Source organism: Mytilus californianus, unplaced genomic scaffold (genome assembly GCF_021869535.1).
Source record: "Mytilus californianus isolate M0D057914Y unplaced genomic scaffold, xbMytCali1.0.p SCAF_14, whole genome shotgun sequence".
Classification (NCBI taxonomy): domain Eukaryota; kingdom Metazoa; phylum Mollusca; class Bivalvia; order Mytilida; family Mytilidae; genus Mytilus; species Mytilus californianus.
The window spans coordinates 22,337,609-22,352,951 of NW_026262626.1; the positions used below are offsets into that span (position 1 = coordinate 22,337,609).

General features: G+C 31.8%; 1 protein-coding gene across 5 annotated transcripts in view; it reads left to right on the plus strand.

The window, feature by feature from the left end:
• LOC127724409 (sulfotransferase 1A1-like) overlaps positions 1–15,343 on the plus strand; it is a 108,344-nt gene that overhangs the window by 57,168 nt on the left and 35,833 nt on the right. The window contains exon 11 of one of the 5 annotated variants that reach the window (XM_052231357.1): positions 12,017–12,339. The exons of the other annotated variants lie outside the window; for them this stretch is intronic. Coding sequence (XP_052087317.1) covers positions 12,017–12,129 — 113 coding nt within the window. The 3' untranslated portion in view covers positions 12,130–12,339. Of the gene's footprint in view, positions 1–12,016; positions 12,340–15,343 lie in introns of those variants that run through there. 5 annotated transcript variants of the gene reach the window in all.

Consider the following 15,343-nt stretch of genomic DNA (forward strand, 5'->3'; position numbering starts at 1 on the left):
GTCATGAGCCTCCGGCCTTTGTAAGTCTTGTATGCTTTTTTATTTAAGTTCATTTATATGTTTTGGAGTTTAGTGTGACGTCCATTTTCACAGAACTGGTACACATTTTGTTTAGGGGCCAGCTGAAGCCCGCCTCCGGTGCGGGATTTTCTCACTGTGTTGAAGACCCATTGGTGACCTTCGGCTGTTTTCTGCTCTTTGGTCGAGTTGTTGACTCTTTGATACATTCCACTTCTCAATTTTGATACTTTCAAGATCATGGACAGGACTCATAAAATATAAGCCATTGACGTCATGTATCAGTGCAAAATGTCACGTGCTCAAGTCGTTCCGCGTCAATGTATCAATAAAATGCACGCGACCTCATTCATACAACCGAACAACTATCCCAACATTTTGTACGAGTCAAAGAAGTTTTAGTAAATATTTCATTTAACCTTATATTCTCAACAAAAAAACATACAGATATGACAAATTACCGATAAATAGAATAGGTATCTTTTTTTTATATTGACTTCGTCAGCTGGAATATCAGCTCGCCATAACGGGCGCTCTTGCTTTTTTTTTGATGATAAAGTCAGAATCAATGTAAAAAAATGCCATTTTTCTATATATATGAACTGTAAATTTCGCTTAATTCATAGTAGAATATAAAATTTGCTACAATTTAAATGCGTTTTTGTAGGGGGTAATTGGTTTTGTATTTTATGTTTTAGCTAAACCTAATGTTTGTGACTTTTCATTGTGTATCGTAGTTTAGCCTTTTGTAGTTAAGTTTTCGAGCACGCTGGTCGATATTTTAGTTGTGATATCAAATCTTAATCATCGTTCAAGCTTTTCATGAATACAAATTTACCCCTAATGTAAGAAGTGTTATGCTAACGCATTAGTTTGATATACATAAATTTATCTGTGAGATGATAACGTCATACAACAATGTATAAGTAAATTTATGTTGAACCAAAACTGACAGGACGATAAGTAAGTAATGTTGCGTTTATCAATCAATGTTTAGACATTTCCTACAGGGTAATTTGTTGTTTTCCAGACATTTTTTTTCGGTAAAATTAAAATCAATTCTACCTTAATTATACCTGTGGAAAACACACGTATTGAATCACGACATGAATGTGACATTTGACGATATAAAAGGTAAGTTTATTCGTTATCATTCATCTTTCAAAATGGATATTGCAAGTCATAACAATTCATCATTAAATGAAGTAAAATTTCACTTATTATGATATATTTAATTCTTGAACTACGAAATTGATTATCCGTGTCATATACTTGTGTGATTATATTTGAATACGTAATTAATGGCATAGCATGATTGTACAATGTGTAATAAATAGGCAGGTTGTTATGGTAGTACTGAATTTCCAATCTATAGGTTTGTTTTCTATTCACGTCAGGCTTGTTAACAACACATTATTTCTTAATGATAATAATTAAAATCATGTAAATTTGTGATATTTTTCCATTTTGATACAATATCTACCGTTTGAAATTTGAAATATATATATAATTGATTGCTGACATATACATAAGGATTCACATTTTTTTGTTATTCACTCGATGTTTTAAAATGATAAATTATAGTCCATAACTATTGTTACCTTTTCTATAAGATCTATAGATCTATGCACGCGTCACATATCTGCATCTATTGGGCATTAAATCGGTAATGACTGACGCAGATTGGGTAAAAATGAGTGTTGCAAAAATACTGAACTCAAGGGTAAATTAAAAAAAGAGAAGTATAATATAAAAACGCTATCACTGAACGGGAAACGTGGAAAACAATACCCATATTCCTGAATTGATACAGCATTTTCCGAAGAAAATGATGGGTAATACGTGGTTTTATATTTAGCTAAACTTACCAATTGTATGACAAACATGTTTAAACCTGCATCATTCTGTATGTGCCTATCTCAAATCAGGAGCCTGTAATTCAGTTGTTTTCGTTTGTTGCTGTAAATCATTTTTGTTATTCGTTCATTGTTTTGTACATCAATCAGGTTATTAGTTTTCTCGTTTGAATAAATGAATGAATATGTATTTTTGCAAAAGCATACAGAACAGGCTACATGTGCTATGGCAATACGTAATATAAAGACTGATAGTAGAGAACAATTAAATAATAATATAACTAACCAATGATATCAGATCTAGCTTTCCGTGCATTCTTCAATCTTTAAAAAAAGTTGAAAAAGGTAAAACATAAAAAATCTCCAAGGAAAATTCAAATCGGAAATTCCCTTAAAAGTTGGCAAAATCAAATTCTCAAACACATCAAACGAATCGAATACAGCTGTCATATTCCTGACATTGACAATTCCTTATGTAGAAAATGGTGGATTAAACCGGGGGTTTAAAGCTTGCTTAACCTCTCACTTGTGTGAACAAAACAGACAGACATAATAGGTGAAAATGTCAAAAAAAAAAGGGTCGGCAGTCAGCATTGTGTTATAGTCTCAATCACTATAATAACAATCGAAGATGTCAACAACGAAAAACAAATGACATATAGACAAAGAATATACGCAAAAATGAAACACAACAATACAAAAATTGACAACAGCACAGCAACACAAAAAATAACAACAGCACAGCAACACAGTTGCGGAAGTGCAAGTACCGAGCCAAGCCTACAGAATATAGCCAAATACGGACCAAACAGTAAACATTAATAATTTACAAAGTCAAATAAAGAACACTATAACACGTAAGTAAGATGAAAAACAACGTCAGTACCTAAAATATATACATCATGACCATAATGTATTATTTGTGAAGTTGATACGGAATATTTATCAACAAGGTCCTGGTATCTTCAGATGAACTCTTAGAAAAAGGATGAGACGTTCTTGGACATAACTCTGGTTCATCAACTTTCTGCTCAGACACTGGTGACGATTTACAAAGTCTGAGTAGCAGCTGCAAGCTTTTGAGTATCGCGTGAGTTGGGAAATGTATATCCCATATGCAGGGGAAGTTGGTATATTGCTACTAAGGTGAGGGAAATTGATAATTTCAAAATTAAAATCGTCTCGTTTGTCATAGATTCTGGTACTGAGATGACCGTTTATGTCAATTTTGAGGTATAAATCTACAAATGAGGCGAAAGAAGCCGTATCTGTTGTTTCTTTAATCTCTAGTTCTAGAGGCTACCTTAAAGGAACCCTTTCAGAAATTTTGGGTTGTTTTGAAGAAACAAAACATCATTAATATATCTGAATGTAAAATAAAATGATCTGGCTTCTTTGATCTTCTTGTTTTTGACAAGTGTCTGAAGGAATTTCGACTCATATGAAAGTAAGAAGAGGTTAGCAAGGAGAGGCGCGCAGTTCGTTCCCATGGAATGCCGACAATTTGTTGAAAAAGTCTACCTCCAAATTCAACAATTATGTTGAATTGTTTTACCTTGCCATTTCGGAGTCTTTTAAAGCTGACTTTGCGGTATGGTTTTGCTTATTGTCGAAGGCCGTTTGGTGACCTTTAAGTAAAATTGGGAATAGAAATGGGGAATGTTTCAAAGACTTCAATTAAACTGATTTAAGATTATGTCTTCATTATATATGTATACTGATTCATATATGTTGTATATAAATCATATATATGTTGGATGATAAATTATTTTAAAAAGACATTATTTTTATACTGTATACCAAAATTATTCTGTTTCTTCATTGTCTGTTGTTCTTTTAGATATAAGACTAGTATAATGGGAGACAGAAAGTTAGATTGTGATACTTCTTCTGAATGGAAACCTGAATTGAAATATGACTTTGGTAAGCAACACTCGTCATAATCCTTATTAAATTAATATAAGACACACTTTTCCTTGGTTGTACAATTTCTAAAATGAAAATGTTCGCCGAATTAGCCATTGATGTTCGAAATCAACACGAAAAGTGGTAGAAGTGAAACATGACAAGCTTACCCTTCTCGATCAAATGAGATTAACCTAATGTTTTGGTCAGATTCGTGTTGCTCAGCCCTTTCTTTCATCAAAAGTGCTATCTTGACTAAATTGTTTTGTCGTCGATTTTGCTTTTAAATCGTATTTTTAGTCGGTTTTTCTTGTGTCTTCTTTTTGCTGTCCTTTAGAACCTTTGGACTCTTTTAGCAAATCATTTAATTCATATGGAATATATTTCATCTTATCTATTAGATGTTTTGATCTGATAACAACATATTGAAAGCTGGAGAAACATAAATCAGAAATTTCGATTACAGTTTTAGACGCATACAACTCGACAATAGCAAGTCTTTCTCCTCATTAATGCCTATTTCCCAGTAGAGTTAGCTGAGGAAGAGAAATAATGTGATCTGACCAACTCCCTTACTGAAGAAAAACCAATCCTTCAGGAGGAGTTTGGCTGGACTGTATGCTTTAAAATATTTGCACCTATTTAATGACGAAACTCCCACCCTCAACCTAGTCAACTTAATGTACAGAGCATATATATTTATCGGATAAATTGCTAAAATGTTTATGCCACCAAAGATATTTCTGTGACACTTCCCTCGGAAACAACTAAATAAAATATTCATATTCGGACAGCATCTTTATAGAAACGCACTTTAGTGGGCACTTTGCAGTTTTGTCCAACACTAACCTCCAGTTTGACGTTACTTTCAATTTCTAAAAATATGATAAATCAATAAAACTATTTTTCATACTTTTCTCAAGTACGATTTAACAGAATGACCGAATATTTGGTCCGCAGATTCATAGTTGTTCAAAGTTATAGGTTTTTTTTCTCAAGTACTGCTTAACTGTAGGACCTTTAAATTTTTAAGTAGCTCATCAGGAACGTAAAACAACAATCACATTTTTTAATAGACAAACAAAATTTTAAAATACCGAACTTCCATGATTATAACTTGAAATACTAAATAATGGTCATGAACATTACAGAACCATTTCAAAATTTGTTACAGATCCGATTACTAGTGACGATGAAATTTTAACCGTTGACTTGGGTGGTACACCGATACAATGTTTAAAAAATGGGGACGCATTACAGCATTTAGTTACAATGGCCAGGATGATTCCGGATTACAGAAAACACATACCGAGTATCAGAAATATGGAAATGGATGATGATGATGTCATAATATGTGCATTTGCAAAATCAGGTATATGATAACAGCATACACAAAATAGACATTGTATTCATATTCTTAATGGTTTTTTTAATCGGTTATCAATTAAAAAAGATGGATTTGGATTTGAGTGAAGTTTACATTGCTAAAATAGTTGGTCTTAAATATGTTACACGACTGTTTTTTCAGAAAACTAAACAATCAATGATATGGTTAGGTAACCAACAAAGCAAGAACTAACACGACGTAGATGAAGAATAATAAAAGTTCAAAATAACATTCCAAAGAAAGGAAAATCACCGTTTGTAACACTCTACACTTCCTCATTCTTGACAATATGTGACAAAATGAAAAAAAACCTAAAAAGTGCATCGAACGTAGCATTTTGAAGGACAAAATCACTAAAAATAAAATATATTAACAAATGCAGTCTTAGCGAGAAAGTGTAATTAACATTTGACGGCGTAACATTGGTAATATCTTAATATAAATTAAACGAAAACACCATGAAAAGATGTATGAAATATTCATTAAGATAACAGTGTCAATTCTCGTTTGTATTTCGGCTTACCTATTGTTCGATGGCAACTTTTTGGTTTAAATTGTTAGCGCGTAGTATTTTCACACAGCCTATTTCAACAATAACCAAGTGATACATGTTGTGTAGTTTTTGCCTCGAAGTAACAATATATATTTTCAGTTGATATGATAAACACTTAGTTATAATTATTCAAAACATCGTTGTTTATCCTAGATGAAATGCGGTTAGTGTATGGTTTATTTCAATCTTAGCATATCCAAGTAGTTGGAGCGTTCTGCTTAATTTCTCTTTCGTCAATACAAGGCCATTGTAGATAAACATCATAAATATGAGATTGTTCTGAGTGTTGGGAGAACTAAAGTACATGAAATAAGAACTTGGCTTTGAACTTTGTTGTGTAACCTTTTGGTCGACTGTGCTAATTTGTGTCCTGTAGAAAAAAGCCAACAAAAATGTTGGTTCCTTAAACAGAGATATTTCTAAGGTAAATGTTGAGTTTTGATACAGTAAAAGAATATGTTTGGCTTACTTTTATGCATCTATTCGTTTTTACCCTTCCGTGTTTTGTGACATTTTTTCTTTCTCCAAAATGACATTGTTCAAATTCGATTGAAAAGAACTCTTGAACAGAAAATAATACAAAGAAATCAACACGACCCTGGAATGTTATTTGAGTTTACGCTGACACACTATGAACCACATATTTTACTTGGTCAAATCTTTAATTGGAATGATATTCTTCCAAAACGCGGCACCGTTGATAAAAAAGTCATCTTTTTCTCAATATCATTAGTATACTTTATAGTATAAAAATAAAAAGACGTGGTATTATTGTCCATCAGTGACCAAATGATGTCGAATAATTCAATATACTGTAAAACTATTCAGTTCATATTATAAAAACAAAAAACAATTTCACGGAAACACTTCAATAAGAGGCATATCATTATTCAATAGTACTTGGTTGACGTTTGAGGCAAGATGAATCGCAATGCTGGTGAATAAAGCATTACATTGAGCCCAAACCCACAACTGTCCTTAAAACATTGTCATATACAAGCCTCCAAGCAAACTAGCTATTTAAAGTTGTCTCAATAGTTTGCCAATCAGTACTAAGGTACCGATAGGAGTGAGAATGGGTTAATATTTTTTCTTAAATTCTACTTATATTCAGTTATGATACGTGTCCTTATCAACTCATTCAAGATTTTGATACGGTTAACAATCGACGCATAGTGTTTATGAATTAGTTCACAAAGAGCATTTCAAATATTATACATTTGATACGCTGAACTGATTGTATCAGACATGTGCTTAGTATTGCTTCGGCTTCGGTTCTTCTTTGTTTGTGGATCTTGACTTTTAATGATAAATCACACATCACCAGGTCTTTTTGATCGTCGTTTGATGAAATTTAAATATCGGTAAACGGCTTTTGCCATTACTTACCAAATTATAAATCTTTTTGTATTAAACAGACTGTTCGTCATAATTGTTTTCTCAGGCAAATGGATAACTTGATGTTTTTTTTCTTATAACTTATATTCAATAAAGGCAACAGTAGTACACCGCTGTTTAATAGTCATATATCGATTAAGAGAAAACAAATCCGGGTTACAAACTAAAACCGAGAGAAACACATTAATTATAAGAGGAAAACAACGGAACAACAGAAACACTGAAGTGCAACAAAAACACACGCCAACATACATAGCAACGGAATTTTTAATAACAACTGCCATATTCCTGACTTGGTGCAGGACAATTTAAAAAACATGGTGGGTTGAACCTGGTTTTTTGGCTACCAAACCTCCCGCGTATATGGCAATGTTACAAATACCGCTAAAACAACAACATGGACAACACTACGCGACAGGAACACAGCACAAACAAACACAAGAACACCCAGCACAGAGAAACACATAAACACATAATATAATAGAACATAACAACATGTAAACCGCAGAATAACATATGACACCTCCCATGAATTCACGACAGCACAGGAAATCACAACGAAGTATAAACCGCGCACCACACGAATGGACCAAGGCCACAAAAAGTGACGTACCCCGGTGACGTAAATTTCTAAAAACAAAAAAGATCAGCCTCATTATCAACGCACACGCACAAGAATACTAAGCCGGGACCGAGTCTGTAATGGTGTTATTTTGTGTACTTTCTAGCCATGACAAGAATATTAAAATGAAATTGTGTTTGTAATGGTGTCACCATTTGCATATTCTAACCATGTCGGTCCCTCTTCCAAACCAAGACTGTGTATAAATGAGTTAAAATCGGAATGCTTGATATTTGAAAATTATAATTGATTATTTGGTAATCAAATTGTTTGATTTTTGAAAATCGATATTCCATATTTGGAAACAACACTGTCTTGTATCTTATATCCCTTTTTGGTGGTTTGGTATCATATATTCAGTCGTTCATATCGAACCAAAATATTCAGGCCAATTTTACATACTAGTAAACAAGGTAACAGTCTAATTGATGATAGTAGCTTTATTCTGAATCACACTGACTGCTAGTCGAAAATTTTGCTAATCTTCTTAAATGATGCGCACTTTAATGAAATACAGCAAAACTTTTATATGTGATTTAGGAGAGATGGTATCAAATCAGCAACTTCCGGCCTTAAAGGCGAGCATGCCATGAAAAATAATTTTTAATTTCTCAATATAATTTTTATAGGGCACGGTTGTAACATCGTCTTCTTATTTTGATGAAATACCTGCTATTAAATTTTTAAAATTGTACAAAACCTTCCGAATTTAACATTTTGATTTAAACTAAAAAGGATTATTTGTATACCACAACGACTGTTTCGTTGAACTTAGCTTCCTTAGTGAGCTGCATTTCATTTTGATTTTGAAAAGGAACTAAAAACTAAAACAAAATAAAAGAGAAAAAAGTATGCATGCAAAACACACGAAAGAATACTATTTTTTAATTGAAAAACATTTCAGTTGATTATAGTTACAAAATACTAAATGATTAATGTGCTTGCCTAATCTTATTAACTGGATAATGTCCAGTAATAAACAACACATACATATTTTTTTCATCGGTGATTCTTATATGGGTTACATTTACATTAAACTTATACAGGGACACACTGGTTATGGGAAATAACTTCCATGCTAAGAAACGAAAAAGCAGATTATCATGGAAAAGAGAATGCTTCAGTCATGTTGGAATTCTTCCCTGCAGAGGTGCTAAGAGATTCGCCAAAACCTCGTATTTATAATACTCATTTTACACCCCAGGGATTACCAAAGCAGGCATTGGACAGAAAGAACAAGATTCTGTTCCTTCAAAGGAATCCGAAAGACGTTTTAGTGTCGGCTCTTCCGTTTCTGCAGGGTCATAAATTCCTAGATTCTACTATTAAATGGGATGAATTTATCTGCAAATATATGGAATTCGGTAAGTTGGTACAATATATTATCTATTGGTTTGTGTCACACTGTTTCCTCTGACAAAAAAGTTTTTTTTTTTTTAATTTTCATTTTATCTGATTTGGTCCAGTTTTCAAGTTATTATACACATTGTTATACAATATTTAAATTTTGGAATGTTAATATTAATTGCTGTTCATATAAAATACACAAAGAACAAGAGAAAAATATGTTCTAAAACTAACAGTTCCATAGTTTTGCCTAGTGAAATCATCAAGAATCGAGTTTTCGATAATCTGTTAGTTTTTTAAACGCATACCACTGAAAAAGCTGCAGATGGGATGCAAAGTATACGAAATATTTGTCATTGCATCTGACAAGACAAGTTCCAATAAATCAAAAGGAAAAGAGATGGCAATGATGAAATGGAATCATTAATAACCATTAATTCCAAACGTCCAAAATGCAACTAAATATCATTTGATTTCATGGTCAAAGATTTCGTTTTTTTCACATAATTTTAATTTTGACCTCGGGTTATTCTTTTCATTTTTCATATTCAAATGTTGTAGGTATATTGTTGTTTACGTGAAATCGCTGTTTGTTTGTTCTTTTCAAAATTTTAGAAGTTGAATCTTCGTTATTGAACTGGTTTTACTATACAAGACAGTGGTTTGAGTTCTTGAAGGAAGGACATGACAACATCTACTGCTTAGCATATGAAGACCTGAAAGACGTATTTTGTTTAAGCTTATATTTATTTTTTCATTGCTAAAGTTCAACACTGAACATGAATATACAAGGAAATCGATATAAACGATATTTTAAATTCATTTCAAGAATCAATGATATCACTACATATTTAGTCTGAATTTAAAAAAAATTAAAAAATTTAAAAAATTGAGAATAGTTATTCCTTTACTATCTCAAAATATGTATGTAAATTTATTGAGAAATGGAGAAAAAAAACAGCAATGCAACAAAACATTAACCTTTACTGTTATTGAAGATTCCATTGATTTAACAATTTCAGCTTAACGATACATCAGATATGATTTCATTCAATATAAAGGCTAACAAACAATAAGACATACATCAGTCAGGGGCATTACTTAAACAAGTAACTTTTAAAATTACCTATACAAGTAATGTTGGAAACGAGGCTATTTTGAATATTACTTATATAAGTAACTTTTCTAAATATTATTTTTATAGGTGTCTAATTATACGGATTTTACTAGCTTTAACAAATTTTCACAGTCATCTGGTTATTTTTCACATGAAATATAAAATCTAATCCTTCTGAAACACGAATTGCCTTTCTGACGCACTTGTCTTTCATATCGACGCTTCTGGGTCAAAGATTGGTCTCTTGGGACCATTAAAATATCATTTTCCTTGAAAACCTTGAAGGTAGACAAATAAAAATAGATAGAAACTTGTGATTTAATTAAGACTTGAAGTTATTTATAATTTGTAACCCAAAACTATTACATATGTTCCTTAAATAAGTGTTGTTACTAATTCTTTCAAAGATGAATAAAATAACTTATTCAAGTAATATTTTTGTCATTATTTTTAAAGTAACCTTTCATCTCTATACTCCTTTCAAATTTAATAAATTCTGAGTTTTATGATATAAAATTAGGTTAAAATTCCTGAAAACTACATTAAGTCCACGCTTCTATTGAAATTTAAAATTACTCTATTGAGTAATTTTATAATTTTTAAAAACAAAAATTACCTATATAAGTAACTAAAAAAATATAACTTGTTAAAGTAACGCCCCTGACGAAGATAATTAGGAGACAGGTTTTGCTAGTAAATTTTGACCAAGAGTTAAAGTTATTGTACATTTTCTGATATAGCACTGAGTTTTCTAAGAATTAGTTGTAAATTGCAAGATGTAATGTTTTTTTTTATTTTTTTTTTTTAATGTGCTTCAAACCTATTAACACATTTACATTGTCAGTTGATGGTAATATATTAAACAAATATGTTCTTTTCCACAGGATCCGGTGAGGGAGATAACAAAACTAGCTAAATTTCTAAAAGTTGGAGAAAATATTGACTTAATTAAAAATATAGCAGTAAAATGTAATTTCAAAAATTTGAAAGAAGCAGCGACTTCAAAGGTGGAAACGTTTACAATCAATAATAGAGAAGCAGCTAAGAAAATTACAAACTTCACATACAGGAAAGGTATAAATCTATATAACACCTTATGTTCATTCATATAAGTGTATCTTATCTATCGCCTAATAATGCACTGTATCCAACTTCAACTTTTTTTTTAAATCATGATTGATTGTTGGTATGTTTAACGTCTAGGGACAAATACCTTATGCATGTTCAGGGCGATTTTCAATCGCAAAGTACGACAACGGTTGCTTGTATTGAATAAATACAAATCATAGAAGAGATACAAATTCAACAAAAATCCAAATCTAGGTTCTTTAGAATTAGGACAAAGTCGAAATTCTGCATTGCAACAGATCACTTACGAAACCTTAGATAGTTCTTGTAGTTGTTGAAAGGATTATTTTACATTCCCCTTACAGTAGGTTTCGGATTTACCTTCCCAGCTCGACCTGACCAGACAGTCCATGTATACATCTTTTACCACTTCATTGGTTATACTTCAGGACAGAAAGAATACTCAAAGTGACACTTTCTATATCAACGTCAACATCTATATGTGAACATGTTCGTATTTTCAATACAAGTAAAATGGTTGTTTGCACATAAAACAACACTTCCTTTGATTAAGAGAAAGTACTATCAGAATAATCCGTTTTTGTGCTTTTCCTTCATTTATTACAGTATTGAATGCATTCAAACAAATGTTTCTATTGCTCATGTTGTTGCTTCTTTTTCACTGTAATACCTCTTCTCATGCAATTTGTATTATGTTTAGCAGTAAATATATACTATTTGACAGGTGAGGTTGGAGACTGGAAAAACTATTTTACCGTTGCTGTCAATGAGAAATTTGATGCTCTGTATGCCAAAAAGATGAAAGGAATTGACTTTATATATCGCTATTCTATATAACTTGCAACTTATGAATGCAATGATTATAACAGACATACATGTATAACCAAAACATATTATATAAAACACTGATTAGATCGTATATATCCTCTTTTTTGTTGACCTCTAGATGTGTGTAGTTCGGTTTAAGTCTAATTGACGTATACACCACATATCTTTCTAATGTATTCAAGTTGACCAAACCATTAATAAACACAAACCATGCATCAAATTACAGAGATAAAGCATGAAAAAAAATATACAAGATGTTAAGATGTGATATTTTAAGGGTATGACAATAAAAATGTAATCACCTTTTTTGTTTTGCTTTGATTTGTAGATATGATTTACAAAAATGCAGTGTAAAATGTATATACACTACTGGTGGAAATTTTCTCCCCAAAGGTATCGCTAGCTCATTGATGATATTAATAAATTAACTGTTTAAAAAAACTTTGAATTGATCGAAATGATAAAGATTTTTATACCCCGTGAATAGATTACCGTTTATGGTAGCTGGATTACATATGCTTGAGTGCTCAACCCTTCCTGATCTTGGACAGTGGTGTAAAGAAACAACATACGAACAATCTGTAAAAATTAGTTAAAAATGGTTTGACTCACCATATCGACCCCAAGCACAAACACAACTGACATGGAAAGACACAAAGTACCGATATACGCTAACCCGCAACTAATGAAAGCTTATGCAAAGCCAATAACAACGAATAAATAAATCAACGTCTTTCCAGTCTAAACATGTAATGTTTTACCTCTTGATAAACATGTTGTTTATATTTACGTGGTTTGTCTAATATCCTAAGACGAATTTAGGGACGAAAAAAAAACAAGTTATACAACATAGCTTTCATTTAATGTTATGTATATTCATATTATATCTTCCTCATGAAAAGCTCTGATTTTCCTGTCCGGGTTTTTTTTTTTTTTTTGCTATACTTCATGTCCTCTTGGTTTATAAGCTCTTAATTTTTATTTTAATGTCTGAATATTTTTGGCTTTGAGTATCATTGAAGAAACATTTATTGTCGAAATACGCATCTTGTGCATAGTAATTGGTACCGTTTATGTTACTATGTTGCTACTCAAATTGTAAACAAATCTACTATACTATCATCAATCGCTATATACATGATATAGCTTTATATCTTTCACAGCATACAAATTCATTCTTGACAGAATACTTTCATGTGAAAAGTTTCTTTTTCTACATAATTTTGTTATACAGTTTTGCAATCATTTCTTTTGGAATATTTGTATTATTATTAATACCAGTTTCCTTTGCTTTAATCTATAAGTATACAAAACCTTAATCCTACGATCATGATTTTCATTCATCTGCATACCTTCAGTTTTGAAAATAAACTGTTTTCATTGTTAATTTATGATATGAAATAATAACTTCCTTGGTCAGAAATATCACAACTTTATGCATTTTTGTTAGATTATGGTCATTAATTTGACTTGACTCGAAAATAAACATCATTATATTACCTGTAAAACTGCCTGAAAGTATAGTAGAATTTGAGTTGCTATAATTTAATTGCGTTTTCGTAGGGAGCGCAATCAGTTTAGTGTATTACGTTTCAGCTGAACCCTTAAGTGACGTAGCATTTTGTAACGTAGTTCAGCCTTGTGCAGTCCTAAAGCAATTTGGTCGAGATGTTAGTGGTTATCAAATTTAAACTTTCATTCAAGCGTTTCAGGAGTATAAATATTTCGCTATTGCAAGAAGTGTTATACTTACGCATTTAGTTTGGTACAGTTTAGTGTAAATACATAAATTTATCTGTAAGATGGTGTCATGTTTTGTTAATTATTGATCATATTGCGATCACATGTTGCGTTGAAATCCTTGCTGCTTATATTTGGTAAATACGATTTTAATTTTCAAATATTTTTATTTGTTCCAATGCAGTTAATGTTTACTTAATATAAGCTTTGAAGTTGTCAGTATAGATATGCGTTATTGTGAAAGCTGCTTTTTTTCCCCTTTTTTTTTTAAATTGCAAAAAAATGGTTAAAGTTCTTTCAACTGTAAGAATTCACCCGAATAACAGATGATTTTATGGATATGTGTCAAATTCTTGTACGCCAGACTCACTTTTCGTCTTCAAAAGAGTCATTAAACAATTAAAAGGACAACTAAAGTTGAAGAGCATCGAGATCCAAAATCTCGAAGGGTTTTGTCAAATACAGCTAAATTATCTATTCCTGTGATATAAAATCCTTAGTATTTCAATTAATTTAAAGCTTTTGTAAGCAATGTAGCCATGTTTGTTCAATATTCACAATGTTCCTGTTGAAATGATTAACATAGTCCAACGTTAATATGATTGTTAGTTCATTTCTCAATTATATGCATATAAATCATATTCATGTGTTAAATCCAATTCATTTCTTTTATGAATGTATAATATATTTCACAATCTTTATTTTACGATTGTTTCATTCGAATGGTTCATTTCATGTCTATGTTGTTAAACTATTAACGTAACTGTGCTCGTTATATTGGGGAGAATAGACATATTGTCACTTTGGTCTTCTTCCAACCGGCAGTCAAAACCCTCGCCGATGTAGGTCGTCCTTTTGGCTGTACGGAATGTACCAGTATGCAACCACGTCCGGTCCGAATGGGGATTTTAAATCCTATGTTTCGTGTAAAGAGAGTGCCACGCTATCTGCAAGTTAAGAACCCTTGCACCAACTCTTTGAGGGGTTCGTATGTGGCCTGTTCTAAGGCTAAATTCCCGACCCTCTTCAATATACCCTCATTTTCTGGTGACAGCAGTCTTAATTTCCCATCCCTTTCCCCTAACGGCCTATATTATAGGACCTACTTATTGTATTCATTGTTAATGTGTTCTCGTCCTGAACATTTATGAAATATTTGCCACTGGACGTTAAGCAACAAACAATTCATTAATCGTAAAATTTGCCTACATAAGATTTATTACGACAATATGGCATGTGTATTTTAAAGTAAAATAACTGATTAATATATAACATATACTAAAATATTGATGAAACAGGATATGTAGTGTGCGTGTATGAGTGTGTGGAGGGGGTTACTGTTTTTATAATAGCATTATGTTTTTGTTGTATAAACATGTCTGGTGGTTGACTGTTAATACCACAGGATATCACCAGCCCTGTAGCCAGTACGTCGATACTGGCATCAACATACGGATATTGCGTTATTGCAATTTCCTGCAGC